Source organism: Phycodurus eques, chromosome 12 (genome assembly GCF_024500275.1).
Source record: "Phycodurus eques isolate BA_2022a chromosome 12, UOR_Pequ_1.1, whole genome shotgun sequence".
Classification (NCBI taxonomy): Eukaryota; Metazoa; Chordata; class Actinopteri; order Syngnathiformes; family Syngnathidae; genus Phycodurus; species Phycodurus eques.
The window spans coordinates 3,661,612-3,677,171 of NC_084536.1; the positions used below are offsets into that span (position 1 = coordinate 3,661,612).

The following is a 15,560-nucleotide window of genomic DNA, read 5'->3' on the forward strand; positions in this document are numbered from 1 at the left end:
ATTTGGAGGCTGAGCAACATGAATAAAAACATGAAAAGCGTTCTCTGCTAAATGGGGAATTGGAGACCGTGGGCAGGTAACCAAATATATTCAGCGCAATGAAGAACACCACAAAATGAAAACAAGGTATTGAAAAGATCAGAAAGTTGAGTCACGTGGAACCGAAAAGTTGTAAGTAAAAGCTACTACTTTGCTTTAATGTACACACACACGAATGCACATCTTAAGTGTTTGTGTGTGAGGGAGGGTAAACTATTTTAATCATGTTAATGAGATTAGACATTTATACCCGTGTAGCATAATTTACTCGTTATTTAATGTTGAATTAATGAGTTACTTGACCGAAAGCAGAACGTCACCACTTGACTTCCGGTCGATCACTTGATCTAATATTTTGCTAAGTCTAAATAAATCTACAGTGGAAGGAAAAAGTTTGAATTGTTTCGAATTAATTTTTTGGCACAATCTGATCAGACTAATCTTCATCTGAATTGCAAATAGAGCTGCAACGATTACTCGATAAAAATGGATTGGCAACAAATTTCATTCTCAATTTTTTGGGGCTGTGCGATTATTAAGTCAGTCACCCAATGCGTCGTGCTATTATTACGTCAGTCACCAGCTCCATTGGTAGATTGCAAACAGCGAGGTTCACCCGTTCCACCCTGTCCTGTGAATGTTACGTTATTTTCATTAAAAATTAACTGTTTGTGTGGTTAGTTAAAGCAGACTGGGAGTTAGTTGAAGATCACACCACATTTAAAGACCAACTTGTGCAGAAATTCCAGAAGGTTTATATATTTTTCCCCTCTCACTGCATCTTTTGATTGGTATCCATCCAATCCTTACAATACTCAATGTTATGTATTCCTTTGTGACAACACATTAGATGTTTTTCAAACTATCCATGGCATAATTATCGTCACCACGTGTAAATGTTAATAGCTTTTGATTACATGACTGGCCAATAGATGGACGATGTGATAGTCTCACTCCCTGTGCACCAGTGACTGACAGTTTATTATTGAAAGCAGGATGTTTCTAAGAATTATTCCAATGAGTGTTGGAAAAAAATAAAGAGCAGCTGAGTAGGGAGCAGAGGCTGAGGCCGATAAATAAATATCACTTGCCTGAAGGAAAGGCAACAGAAGTCAATCATATCAGACCATTAAAGGCTGGCATCAATCAAATCTAATCAGGGAAAATTCTTCTTGAAAATAATGCATCACAGGATCAATTTGTGCCCTGCCCGCTGGTTTGAACTGTATTCAGCTTGGTTCCCTAAAATGTTTTGACATGTGAAGGCCAGTTCATATTCGGCTGCTGAACATGTAACATTTTTTACTTAGTACATGAGTCATGTAGGCATGATTTGTGGAATTACAACTAATTCAGAGGCATATAAGGTCACTCTTTGGTCACGCTTCAGTTCTCTGCTCTGGAACAGAACATTCTGCTTGTTTTGAAATCACAAAATTGGACCTGGTTCACGCTTATGGTACCCTATTCTGGTTCATGCCAAAGTAATAGAAGTAAAAAGCTACAAAGTAACATATCTGGTCCACCAATCTGATCGGACTGACTCTGAGGTTTGGCCACACTTTCGATCACCGCAGCGTGCCCGGCCGCGGCACACGCACGCACTCATTATGCTTCGTTGGTGGTCGGCGAGACAGGCTTCGAAACTACATACGAACACGACCTCGTACTTTCGTGTCAGATTCAATTTTCATCGCAAGGTCCACCAATGTATTTGTTTTACTCAAACACATCCTAAACATTAGCCACAAAATATTTCCAGGACTTTTGCAAAACACATTTTATTGTTCAGTAATTTTTCAAGACCTGGAAAATGGATTTTCAATTTCCATGACTTTTCCATGTTTTTCATGACTGTCCAAAACCTGTAAAACCGTTTATATTAAAAATGTAAAAAACATATATATAAATAAATAAATAAATAAACAATTTTAAAAAATTTAAAACTTCACAGCAACAAGACAGTGAGCAACCAAGGTGATATAAAAGTTTGGAATTGTTTCACCTCAACTATTGAGAGTCAGAGGCCAAACAGTGAAATAAAACTAGTAATAAAGATCGGCATTAATCTGGAAAATTAGATTACTAAATAAACTTTACACCATCAGGATTTTGGGGGCTGATCAGCGATCAGTGAGGATCACAAGATAGAGAATATAACTTATTGTATATACATTGGAACCTCAGGTTCCAGACTTAATTTATTCCGTGACCCCGTTTGTAACCCGAAACATTCATAAACCGAGGTAATGTTTCCCTTTGAAATGAATGGAAATAAAATCAATCCGTTCCAGCCCCAAAAACTCTTTCCGCGCATCTATGCGCATCTTTCGCAGTTCCCCTTTTCTTATGAGCCATTCTGACTGTTTCGCCCTCCTTTAGCAAATGTTTTGAGGTCCAACAGCACACAAAACTTCTGTGACAATTCATAACTAGTGATAGGGGGTGCCGGCCAATAACTATTAGTTGGTTAATTGCATAGTTGAGTGTAATGAGGCTACCTGCTTCATGTAGGAGTAACACATGGTTTCGGCGACACGTTTCCCTTCGTCGTAGCAGGCTCGAGGCCCGATTGGGTTTACGTGGCCCCAATACTCTTCATTTTGGGGGTGTACCTCAGGGTCTGGAGCAAACGATATTTCAGTCACATGTCAAGCTGATCAAATTTCATCATTCAGCACTGAAAATTAAATTAGGGGTGTCCTGATCCAATATTTTCTATCGGATAATGATCCAAGATCAGCACAAAAACCAGTAACAGATTATGTCAGAATGGCCCTAACATATGCGATATAAGCACTCAGATCATTTACTAGCCTCGGCGCTCTTTAGCTGGAAAGACCCAGCGGTCTACGGAGCAGCAGACTCGCTTATCAGCACAAGGACACAGAGGGGCAAGCAGAGGGGGTGTGACCGCCACTGTCGGGGTGGACTAACAGCTAAGCTAAAAAGCTCACTTACCTCCATAAACTTCAGAGGTAGAAGCCAAGAGGAGCCTGGCGCCCACTCGTTTGGCCAAGCCTAAGGGACAAGACACAACAAGGCACAAAGAAGATGTAACCCTGCCATACATGCAGAAACATCATGTGGACCAGAGGGGACATACTTTTAGCAAGGCTACAGTATCAGCAAATACACTCACAATGCACAACCACACATTGCTTTACCAAGAGTAGTTAAGTTTGGTCAGGCCGTACTCATTTTTTAATCCCACTGCACACATTGGAACTGTATTATTCCATTTGATATGTAAAACAAATTTTAGAGCAACATTGTCGTCATAGAACCACAACACCACAATTTTACTCACCAAGCATGTTGAGAGTACCGATGGTGTTGGTCTTAAGGGTTTTGATTGGGTTATACATGTAATTGGGAGGAGAGGCTGGAGAGGCCAGGTGGTAGATCTGATCCACTGCCAAAAGAGAAGAAGCAAAGCGTTACTTAAATCTTTTACTACATGTAAACTTTAAAACTTTTTTTTACTGCTTTACAAGACGACAATGCGTTTACTGTCAGGCTGCATCAATGAGTTGATTGTTAAGAATATTTTTTAAATTGTAAATGACACGTACTCCCTGTCACACAGCTTTTAAAATGGCCACTGTGGAAATGTTTTGCCTCTGTTTTCATTCCAAAACGGTGCGACTCTTTCAAGGCGAAGTCACATAGAATTGGACTGTGAGGTCCGAGGAAGAAACTACTTTTCTGAGACTTCAGATTTAAGTGAGCTTCTGGACAAAACGGACACATTTACACAGCAGACACACACACACGCGTCCTGAATCGCAAGACAAACAAAAACAAAGTTCCAGAAAGAAGAAACAGCTGAAGTCTTAAATCATTGATTAGCTCCGCTGGGAAGCCAAACCAACTTTATTTCTGTTTTTGTAAAGACAGTTCTATTCTTCATTGCATTTTGTCCTGATCTTGGAACAGATATCGTTTTCATTTGTACTTTGTTTTCACAGTGGTACATGACAGCACAAGGTGCCTGATTATAACAATGTGCAAATAAAGTGAAGCACACATCTGAAAACATCTTGCTTGTTCATTGAGCTGAGTGACAGCTACAAAGGTCATTGCTGATGTTCACATAATTAAGAAAATGTTAGTAAAAGCCCGTTCCTACTTCTATCGTGGGGGAAGCAGTCAACCAGACTTGCATCTTTGCATGCTGTATTAACAATCCCTGCATAAAGACAGGACTCAACAGCCAATTAAAAAGCCATGGCTTGGAGGGCTTTTTGGGAGATAATGATTTCGTTCCACTTCTAATGTTTGGGATATGGTGTTGTCCAGGCAAATGACTTTACCATCAGCGTTGCTCAAGAGACATCCCACTTCTTTGTTTTCCTCCACTGTTGCACAACATATACATTGAAGGTTTAGGAGCACGATAGGATCTTTAAAATGTTTCAAATACCACTACAGCAGTTTTACCAAAAACGTTCTTGTATTTTCCATTGTTGGTCCATTTAAGTACAAAGACTCACATTTAGTCAAATGTATTGTTGAGGACTATTACTACCGAATATTGCATACTACTGGTTAACTCATTCACTGCCAGCTTTCCATGTTAACATGGATATTTGACTTCTAAAGCAGTGAATGGCAGTGAATGGTCACAAAAAATTAAGCCGTTGTGGCTGTGGGCATGTTGCCCCATTCAACTGTCAATTAAGTACCATTACTGCGACATGAAAAATAGATGCTACTTTGTCAAGCATCTTTCTTATGCCCACACACTTCTACATGTTTGAGCCTCGAAAACATATCCACATAAAGCCTCCGGTGGCTGGAATACTGCATATCCAATCGAGCCGTCGCGGGGCTTTTCTGTGCCACAACAACAAGCCACTCTAAAGCGGCCACTCCAGCGCAAAGCCTCAGTCCACGCACTAGCTGTTCACATCTGACTCCCCCCCACACCCTTTGCTCTTGCACCTTTCTCTTCATGACGTGTGAGCAGCAGACAACGCTTGGTGTTTTAAAGCCTCCACGCCACGCCACCGTTTTCGAGGTATATGCATACCTAATTATTTAACTGCACATTGAAATTGCACCACCTAACCACTGATGCAGATGAAGGTGCTCAAGTGCTTATATATTGGGGGAGGGACTACTCATGGCGGACACCCAAGTGCGTCACTGGACCCCGTTTTAGCCACGCCTGTGCCCAAAAATTCAGGAAAACTGAAATGGTGAAAAATAGTTTAATGCTGTTTTCAGAAATTATCTTCATACATGTATAATGTATTTAGAAAGACATTTCCAGGGTCTTAAACTGTGTGACATGACTTTGCGTCACCAAAATTACATTTGGGAGATTATCTGTTTGCACCAGCTCACTGCTAATTTGAACATCTGCGGTTCCTTAGGCCAGGGTGCAAAGTGTCAGTAGCGGGGGGTGCGGGGTGGGGTTCAATCACTTTTTATCATTCCCTCACCCTCAATGTAGAGCGGCTCCACTACATCGTGATTGATGAGCTCAAAGTTTTCATGGCCAAGCCAGTGCTCCACATTCCTTTTTCTCCCGGTGAAAAAGTTGTCCACCACAGTCACTTCGTGGCCATCCATCATCAGCTTGTCAGTCAGGTGGGAACCTACGAAACCCGCACCACCAGTAATCTAGGAAAAGAACACATTTTGATAAAAAATAAAAAGGTATGACATAACGCAACGTGACAAACAGAAATATGACAAGGCTATAAGATAACATTTTTTAATGTGTAAAAGGCAATCCATCCAGTGAAGAAGAGGTGCAGACATGCACACATACAGGAAAATCCGCCCATCCAGCATTACTTTTCTAAAGATAAGCCACAGCAAAAACCCTATTATGCCCGCAACATCAATACCATAAAAGCAACATCATGCTCCAGCCCAACTGCAAGTGCAATTGCACATTTCCTTTGTTTGTCTAACTTACCAGAATTCTCTTTCGATCCTTCTCTGACAGAAATTTCACAGGTGGGTATTTTTGAGAAAAACTGGAGGAGAGTAGATAAACAAAAGTTGTTATGCTGAACATCGGCGGGGGGGGGACAGTACGCAAGGCAGAAGCTCAAATAAAAAGCCTGGTTAAATATTTTGTGCAACTAACACCCATTGCGCACTTGTCTCTGACAAAATGCACCACTACGAATACATGGCACTAAAATAAACAGCATCCTACTAACAATTACATAAAAAGCTCATGTTTCCTGAATAATTATGGATAATGTAAGTGGGGTTTTCAATGTGAAGCTGTGGTTTTATTTTTATGTAAATTTCTAACTTCGATAGAGGTCTTCATGCTGCTACAGTCAAGATATCAAAAACTATCTTAGAAATGCTCAAAATGGAAATTAAAACCCATATGAAAAAGTGTGTGGCTCTTTAGCAAAGGTGTCAAACTCAAGTTTTATCACAGACCACAATGTAGTTAGTTTCCCTCAGCTGCTATGTAAGTGGAAATCATAAATGTATAGTATCCTATTATTACGTAGACACAATTTTCCCTCCCTTTCATTGCCATTATGTATATTTTTAACAACAAATTCAATTCAAAATGAGTCATGGAAAATACTGACAACCAAATATTTAGGTATACATCTATTGTACAATTTATGTAAAGGGACTTGGTGAAAATCTTTAATTTTTGTACAGATTTTCAACCAAAATTCAAAGAACAAATCCATTTGGCAAGAATAATGAAGTTGACACTTTATTTGCTTTAGTCTGTCAAAACAAAATTTGACACCCGTGGTTGGCTTAAGGCATGGCAGGCAAGGCATTCTTTATATAGTACATTTCATAAACAACGTAACTCAATGTGCTTTAATGGTTGAACGTGTTCCATATTTAGAGATTTTTGGATTCTGTAATTGGGACAAATTCACTCTTATCACACCTCAGACCTAAGGATAATCTTTTTGGACAATCCTATAAGACATAAAATAGTCTGCCGTTGGACGAAAACAGCCTGATTGACTTTGTGTGTGTATACCGAGCCTAAGAGAAATGTGACGGAGTAGGATGATGTTTGCGTAGTCTGTTAGTGTATTTTGATTGGCATCTACATTTCAAAATTAATTTCTGCATATAATTGACATTCAATTTACTGCATTGCTCAGCCAGACGCAGTAGCTTTGGCGTCCTGTTCTATCATCCGTGAACTTTGCTGTGTCGGCAACCAAAAAGTAAAAGGAAAAGCAAAACATACTTAGCTTATCCTTTAGAAATTCACTAATTTTCCCAAAGCTGCAGAAGTCCTGAAATGTTTTTTGTTTGTTTTAGTTTTTTTAATTTGATTTTATTTGGAATCAGAGTTATGCTCAAACCTTGGGTTGAACTCCAAATTGTACCACTTTTGGGGCATTCGACTTTGGAGGTCCCACTGTACTGTATGTGTCAATGTTCATGCTTTGAAAAAAACTAATAAGGAAAATGAAACAAATACCTCTGCTCCAAGTCACGAATCTTCTCGCGGAGGGGAGCCACAGCCTTAAATGAAATGACAAGTGCACGCAATCAGAGCACATTTGACTAACATACTGATGTGACAGACAGGAATCAGCTATATTAAAAAATAATAATACATACATACATCAATTGACCCTACCAATGTGGTCTGGAATATTGCATATTTACATATCAACAAGATTTTATATACAATTTTGATCAATATCCTAATCATGATTAACGGTTATTCCTCATGTTAGGGAAAACGTCTATTTTTTTTCTTGCACTACTTTTTAACAATATGTAAAGACTTTACATTGCAAAAGGAAACTAAATAAGAATTAATTATAATTTTCACCTAATTTTTTGGCCTCTTACAGAGGTCACAATTTACTACGATTACATCACTCCTCCGAGAGATGTAATCGTTTCGTATAACCCTGTTGCCATGGCGACGCACTGTTCGCCCAAAAAAACAACGCTGTTTAAGGGTCAAAACATGCACGCAAACCCATGAAACTTTGCCCGCACATCAAGCCTGGCAAACAATTCAATATTTTAGAGATTTATTGAGCTGCAAATAATTGTGTAGTGGAATTAAATGAAACTGTTAACGCGAAAATAAGTCTGTAAAGTGTGGTGCACATTTCTATCCAATGGATCCAAAATGTGCCAGTACCCCAACGTAGCCAAGGGTGCGAGGGCCCTTAATACCTGCATGCAGATCTAGTTGTTGCTGGTATTATTAATTATTATTATTATTATCCATTCCATGCATTCTCCATACTGCTTATCCTCACTAGGGTCACGGGCATGTTGGAGCCTATCCCAGCTATCTTTCGGCGAGAGGCGGGGGACGCCCCGAACTGGTCGCAGTCAATCGCAGGGCGCATTTAAACAACCACTCACATTCACACCTACGGGCAATTTAGAGTCTTCAGTTAACCTACCATGCATGTTATGGGGGATGCGGGAGGAAACCGGAGTACCCGGAGAAAACCCACACAGGCACGGGGATAACATGCAAACTCCACATAGGAGAAACCGGATTTGAACCCGGGTCATCAGAACTGTGAGGCAGATGTGCTAACCAGTCGTCCACCGTGAGCCCAGTTATTACCAGTTATTATTATTAGAAGGATTGAACATAATGGCACATTAAAGTAATCACAAAATGACAAAGACCATGAGCATACATCAAAAGTTGTAGAAATTACCCAGGTTAACCCCAGGCTTAAATCCAATTGAAATATGTGGGATCTTATGAAGGGGGTTCAAGAGTTGCTGTCACATGTGGCACATTGGGAGCTCCTGGCAAGGAATAGCCTCATTAAAGCAACGGAGAAGTCTTAATTAAAAAGAGATCCAGTAGCAAGGAAGTAGTTCAACGCCACAGTTTCTAATCTTTTGTTTTAAGGCAGGAAAAAAAAAATCACTTTTTTCAGCAGTTTGTTCAATATCCAGCATATATCTTCACTTCTGGGATACCACTGGGGCAGCACACCATGATTCTGTTCAACAACAAACCATTTGACTGCTCGTATCACAAGCATTAGTAAAAGTGTCATTTATAGCTAACTACTGATGCTGCGGGTGATTTCAAAGCAGCGGGACATTACATTGCGAGACGACGAGGTATATTTTGACGATACATTTACCCATGATGCTTTCAACCATAAGGTCACTGTGCTCAAGGGAAAATGGGAGCACCTACAGTGTGTGATAAGCCATGCAAAAAGTGATTGGAATTTGTGTTATGAAGAGCGTGGCACGTAAACATGCTGCTATCAAATGGCAGACTGCAGGCTGAGGCAAATAGTAGAAGTAATTATAACTGTGTAGAATACATAGTGCAAGGTTGTTTTTACTTTTTAGATCAACGTACAGGTTACAGCAAATGGTCAGGTGTAAACTAGGATAATTGTCAGTGCAACTCACTTCATCAATCTTCTGATCAATCATTTCTCCGTTTTCTTTTATTGATCTGCGATGAGGGAAAATCAACAGAGACTTGTGAGCAGGGGGAGTAGGATAATGGCGGTTACGATCAAAAGCAGTGGGTGCACGGGGGGCTCAATGTTGTCAAATCTGTACCTCATGTTTGTATATGTTCCCCATACAGCTGAAAAAGAAGAGAGATAGGATTAAAATATCAGAAGAACCAACCCGCCTAATCATTAATGTTTAATTGAATTTCTTGTCTTTGCTCACTAAAAACTGAAGAGAGAGATTTGCTTTTGAAGTTTACCTACAGTATTAATCTTACTGGTGTTCTGACTTGTAATCGTTGGCTCCAAACAAGACTCAGCAAACAAAGCTCATACGTCCTTGCCCAAGAGGCTGATTCAATAGTGCATTTACACTCGATTATCCATCCATCCATCCATCCATCCATCTATTTTCTGAGCCGCTTCTCCTCACGCGGGTCGCCCCAGCCAATCCCAGCTATCATCGGGCAGGAGGCGGGGTACACCGTGAACTGGTTGCCAGCCAATCGCAGGGCACATACAATCAAACAACCATTCGCACTCACATTCACACCTACGGGCAATTTAGAGTTGTCAATTAACTTACCATGCATGTTTTTGGGATGTGGGAGGAAACCGGAGAAAACCCACGCAGGCACGGGGAGAACATGCAAACTCCACACAGACGGGCCGGGGATTGAACCCCGGTCCTCAGAACTGTGAGGCAGACGCTCTAACCAGTCGTCAACGTGCCCACTCGATTATCATTCCTTAAAATGTGTGAGTCTTTACTTCAACACAAGCAAACTTTAAAAAAAAAAACAAAAAAAAAAAAAGACTGAATGCAGTGGACGCCCGCTATTTGTGGCGGATCGGGACCGCAAACAGTGACAGTTAGCCGAGGCCTAATTGTATGATGTCTCGAAAGATTATCCTGAACATTATCCTGTGGGGTTTGTATTTTTGCGAGTGATGTTTCCTCCTAGATCTGCTCTGGGGTTGACAAATGTAAATGTTATACCTAGCCAACATTTCCCGATGGCAAATCATTGTGTGTGGTCAACACCGAGTTTGGCAGGAGACATGAAATGCATTATTGCTGATGGCCAATTACAAGGCAACCTAATGCCCGGGCAATTGCCAAACACAAATAGAGGATACAAACACAATGAGTTTGTTTGTTTGTTTGTTTTTCCTGGATGGATGGATGGATGGATGGATGGATGGATGGATGGATGGGCTAATTTTTTCCTCAAATCGTCATTATGGTATTTTTACATATAATTGACCTATTTTACGTGTTAAAAAATGCTTGCAAACAAATCTATTAACCCTCTGTGAGAAGTGTTCTAAAACTCCACATCTTCCCTCATTCTGCGGGAGCCGTGCAGAATGAAGGTCACCTCAAATATTTAAGTCTGGATGTTTTTTTCCATGTGAAAATAGGTTAGATATATGTGAATTAGCCTGTTTTGTACAAAGAAAAATGGATAGCTCTCATGCTTTGGTTGATGAGGAAGCAGGTAGCCACAAAGGTACCAAACGGGACATGATGGCAATAAAAGGTATAATACCAACTTGAACGATGTGGTGTTTGTTTCCTTTTATTTCCTGAAAAGGATTGTGAAGACGTGAGGATTCCGTTGACAGCGACAATATGTACCTGCAGTATACTACACTCGTAATAAAAATATGCTAATAACAAATTAAGTGCGCAGTGATACTCCAAATACCCTGTATGAGCAGTTATGCTGCACACAAATGGAATTGGCTTCCAACAGAAGTCAGACCCAAGTGGGAATGTTTTTTTTTTTTTTTTTTTTTTAAACTATTCTATTTTCTCATGCTTACGATTGAGCTCTTTTAAGGCATTTACACTTTATTTTACTTGCGCTGTATGTTCTTTCTTTGATTTCTGTACTTTTTTGGGGGGGTCCTTTGCTCTGTTTGAAAATGTTTTTAAGTGTTGTGCTTTTAATCATGTATAATGTAAAGCACATTAAGGTACCTTGTGTATGAAATGCACCTTAGAAATAAAGTTGCCTTGCAACAGAAAGAGGGCTAAATGGAGCCCTATACGTAGAGGCGTACGGCTCCCAAATGATAATTTGTTTTCAGAACCTAATCATTATTCAGACACTTCATTGGGTACACTTGCATAGTCTTGATATGTCAACTGGTCCCATCCCAAAATAGTGCATATCATGTTTGGAAGGGATGAATAAGGCCAATGAGAAACAAATACAGTACTTCACAGTATGTACTCACAAGCAATGTAGGCAACCAAGGCGATGGCAAAAAGTAATTTCACCATTCTTCTGTTTAATCCTGTTAATAGCCAGAAGACTCGCTTCATCCTCCGCTAAATGCAAAGAGCCGCACGTCCGCTTCCAGCTATCGCATTCTGGCTCGCTCAGTTCGTTAGTGTTTGTCAGCGCCTGAGGAAAGTATTGGTCTTCTGTCTTTATTTGTAAAAGAGCGTCACACTCCCAACTGACAGGCGAGCGAGTTGTTCGCTGCTGCTACGTCAACGCCGATCAGAAGCAGTTTACGTGGCTAACAGAGCAGGGCACGCAGGTAACATCTGTGGTCGAGTGGCAGGCCACAACACGGCTCGCTGTCATTTTTACGACATTTCAGCCATTTGCTGTCCGACTGCGTTCACCCGCCTGCTTATGCGGAGAACTCAACCATTAGCGGGTGTATCTTTAGCGAACATTTACAAGAGTTGACGCTAGAGCGGCGCGACATTTACACACACACAGCACTTAGCACCCTATTAGCTAATTTAGACGATGAGCTAATCAGCGGCAGAGCTAAACCAGTCCCAACACGACAATAACAAAAGCCGACGCTCCCTTTGTGTTTATGTTAAACGCGAGTTTTCGAAATGACACGACACAACTTGTTCGAACATAAAACTATGATCTTCCTGAGAATGCCTTTTTTTCTTCTTCGGGGCCAATAGCTGTTGGGCATATACGAAATGGTATAATACCGCCACCGCTGGTCGGGAGGGATCATCGCACCAATATTTTGATTCAAATTAATACTGTATTTCAGGTATCACAAGCACATTGGTTAGGTTCATCTCTCCGATATATATTCATGATATATATAAATACAGTATATTTCTTTATAATTACGTTTAAATTGATAAACCAATTTAAAAGACAATAAGGTCAACAGGCGCTCAGTGAAAATGTCATTTATCCAGTCCAGCACCCCCACCCAAAGAAAATTGCTTGTTTTGTAATTGGTGACGATTGATAGACAAAAACGCAGCTTCACCTGATACCACACAAACAATTATATTTTCAGGTTTTTATTGGACATATGATTTGACAAGTTATTTTAATTTATTTGTTTATATATATGTGTGTGTGTGTTTTTAACCTGATTTCCTTTTAAGACACAAGAGGAATGTAGGAAACTTCACCTGCACTGTCCAGTATCCAGGTATTTATTGTACAGTCACACTGGTCGAATTTTTGCCTAAAAAGTTACTGAATCGATTTCAAGCCACGAGATCGTTTCGGATAGAATAGAATAGAATAGAATAGAATAGAATAGAATCACCTTTTTTTGTCATGAACATGCATGCATGCACACGAAATTTGTTCTCTGCATTTAACCCATCACAGTGAACACATAGACATTCTTGATATGTACCTTATGTGTCTGTCTATGTATCCTCTTCATCTCATCCGTAGACCCTGTTTAATAATTCACTTTTTCTCTTCCCTGCCATTTAATTGCATGCCCGACCACTTGAGTCCTGTATTGTTGGTTGCTTGACAAAGTGGCTGCTGTTGTCTGTGCGAAAGCACTTGGCATAAAGTGCTTGCAGATAATTGGGCTTGTTGGCGATATAAAATATACATAGTAAATCATTCTAGGCGTCAATCCCTGGATGATCCAGTGATGTCACAGTAGATGTGAGTGAACATAAGTATCAGTACATGCCTGCTGTGTGCCTATAAGCTCAACATAAATGATTGTCGAACAAACACCAAAACGACATGTGCTGGGAAGTTGAGTGACATTACATCCATGGTATGGCAACTCCCTTGGCTAGAATTGGAAATTAGTTTTTGTTTGAGATAAAGCAGATCGACTTTTCGGAAAGAGAGGGAGTTGGAGAGGAGCAGGGACAAAATATTAACTTTTATGAGGCTATCTTTCTAGAGAAGACAGTAGCTTCAATAGAAGAGATTAATAGCGGTGTCCTGCAGATAACTGCAATCCATCCCTTGGTTTAATGATTCATGAAACAGTGGTTGAAATTTCCTTGAGAGGAAGAGAATCTATAGGACGTATGTGATAGAATACGAAGAACTGTCTAGTAATAAGGAACAGAAAGAGCGCGTAGGAAGATATGGTAATTATTTCCATTTGATTATGAAGGATTTGATGGTGCTCCTAGGGTTTATCAAAGAGTTGATGTTTTTTTTTGTTGTTGTTGTTTTTTAACCCAGCCCTTATTTGTACTTCTCAATAACTTTATCCCCGACTCGTTTGGAGAGTTCTTTGGTCTCCATGGCTGTGTTTGGTGAGCGATGCCCCTTGCTTTGGTGTTGCAGGAAAGGAAGGTTTATATATACGCCGAAAGATCATCTAATAGATCACTTAGATTGCACACAGGTAGACATCATTTCACTAATTATGTGACTTTTGAAGTACTGTAATTGCTGACTGTATCGTGACATAATGCAATATTGATGGAATATTGAGTTGTTCTGTTTTTTTTATTGGTTGTTTGAATGCAGAGTGATGAGGAAAATATCAGAGATTTGACATGAAATGTGAAGTGGAGAAACCAAACCCAAAACATTCAGTCATGAATTCGCAGTTTTGTTATCACAGACATTCACGAGCAAAGATCGCGTCATCTTTTGACGTTTCTATTTTCAGCCTGTCCCGAGCTGTGTTATATCTTTGGCTGATAAAAATCCCTGCGAGATCATTTCCAGAGTAAACCATCTGCCTGGGAAGATGTTCTGTAATGGACCATATGACAGCTGTTTGTAGTGAGGGTTGACATGAAAAAAAAGAGACGCTAACACGGAGCTGATCTACATTAATTTGTGGTTCTGACACACGATCAAATGAACCTTGGAAAACACTGACACGGGATGAAAGAAAGCGATTAACCCAAACAGCCAGTGTGCCAAGAGATGCGTGCTGTTAAAGAAAGTCCCTGTTTGGAAGGTGTTGTTTGCTTAAAGTGAACAAATGAATAATGAGTAAAAACTGAAGACTACAGGGGGGGAAAAAAAACAGGGAATGAAATGTTCATTATTGCAGTTGCAGCAGATATTTGTCGAACACATGTACTGTAACAAAATGCGTCGGCCTCGCGGAACCGTGAAACATTGCTGGAACAAATCCATCATGGATGCTTTTCATTGTTTACCGTGCCAGGACGAAGAACAATGACTGCTCTGAAAATATATTTGAAACGGAGTTATTAGGGATGGATACTGAAAGAAATCCCAATGGACTTAGCTGGCTTCAGAGACGCAGAGGCGCAATATTTTCGGATTTCAGGGAAAGATATGATTGGGGATTTCAGAAGCTGTGCGAGTACGATACATATAAATGTGCAAATAAATATTATGCAAGGGAGAACCAGCTGGATAACTATTGCTTCTTCAGAAGGGCTACATGTATAAAAAGCAGTGGTGACACTCCATGGGGGTCAGGGGGCGCAGCCGGCCGGATCCAGCTGATAATGCTGTTTTTCCTTTCTTGCTAACATATTAATATATATGTTTCTTAATTTACTACAGTCACAATTCATTTGACAAACGACTAAGTGTTGTTTAAGTTATAATCTCATTAGCCAAGTTTGCCATTTGTACAGTCTATTGAGTATACTGACTAGTATATTGTTGCTTTTCCATGTACAACTTGTAAAACGTCAAAGGGTTGTTAATAACTGTATTTTGTCATCTTAATCAAAATATAATAATGTGCTTTACTATTTTTTCTTGCACTTTACACAAGGCGTTGACGCAATCAACACAGTCACTAATACAATTGTTCACAAAGGAGGTGAAGGGACGCTACAGTGGATATAAAAAGTCTACACACCCCTGTTTTTGT

The 15,560-nt window shown here is 40.0% G+C and overlaps 1 protein-coding gene across 1 annotated transcript in view; it reads right to left on the reverse strand.

Annotated features, from left to right (window-relative positions):
* The window catches only part of uxs1 (UDP-glucuronate decarboxylase 1), a 23,196-nt gene extending 10,775 nt beyond the window's left edge, over window positions 1-12,421 (reverse strand). Inside the window, exons 1-9 of the mRNA XM_061691868.1 lie at window positions 11,721-12,421; window positions 9,580-9,607; window positions 9,424-9,469; window positions 7,484-7,527; window positions 5,972-6,032; window positions 5,490-5,670; window positions 3,350-3,454; window positions 3,001-3,060; window positions 2,541-2,662 (exon numbers count right to left, since the gene is read on the reverse strand). Of these exons, the coding sequence (XP_061547852.1) occupies window positions 2,541-2,662; window positions 3,001-3,060; window positions 3,350-3,454; window positions 5,490-5,670; window positions 5,972-6,032; window positions 7,484-7,527; window positions 9,424-9,469; window positions 9,580-9,607; window positions 11,721-11,808 (735 nt within the window). The 5' untranslated portion in view covers window positions 11,809-12,421. The remainder of the gene's footprint in view (window positions 1-2,540; window positions 2,663-3,000; window positions 3,061-3,349; window positions 3,455-5,489; window positions 5,671-5,971; window positions 6,033-7,483; window positions 7,528-9,423; window positions 9,470-9,579; window positions 9,608-11,720) is intronic.
* Between the last annotated feature and the right edge of the window lie 3,139 nt (window positions 12,422-15,560).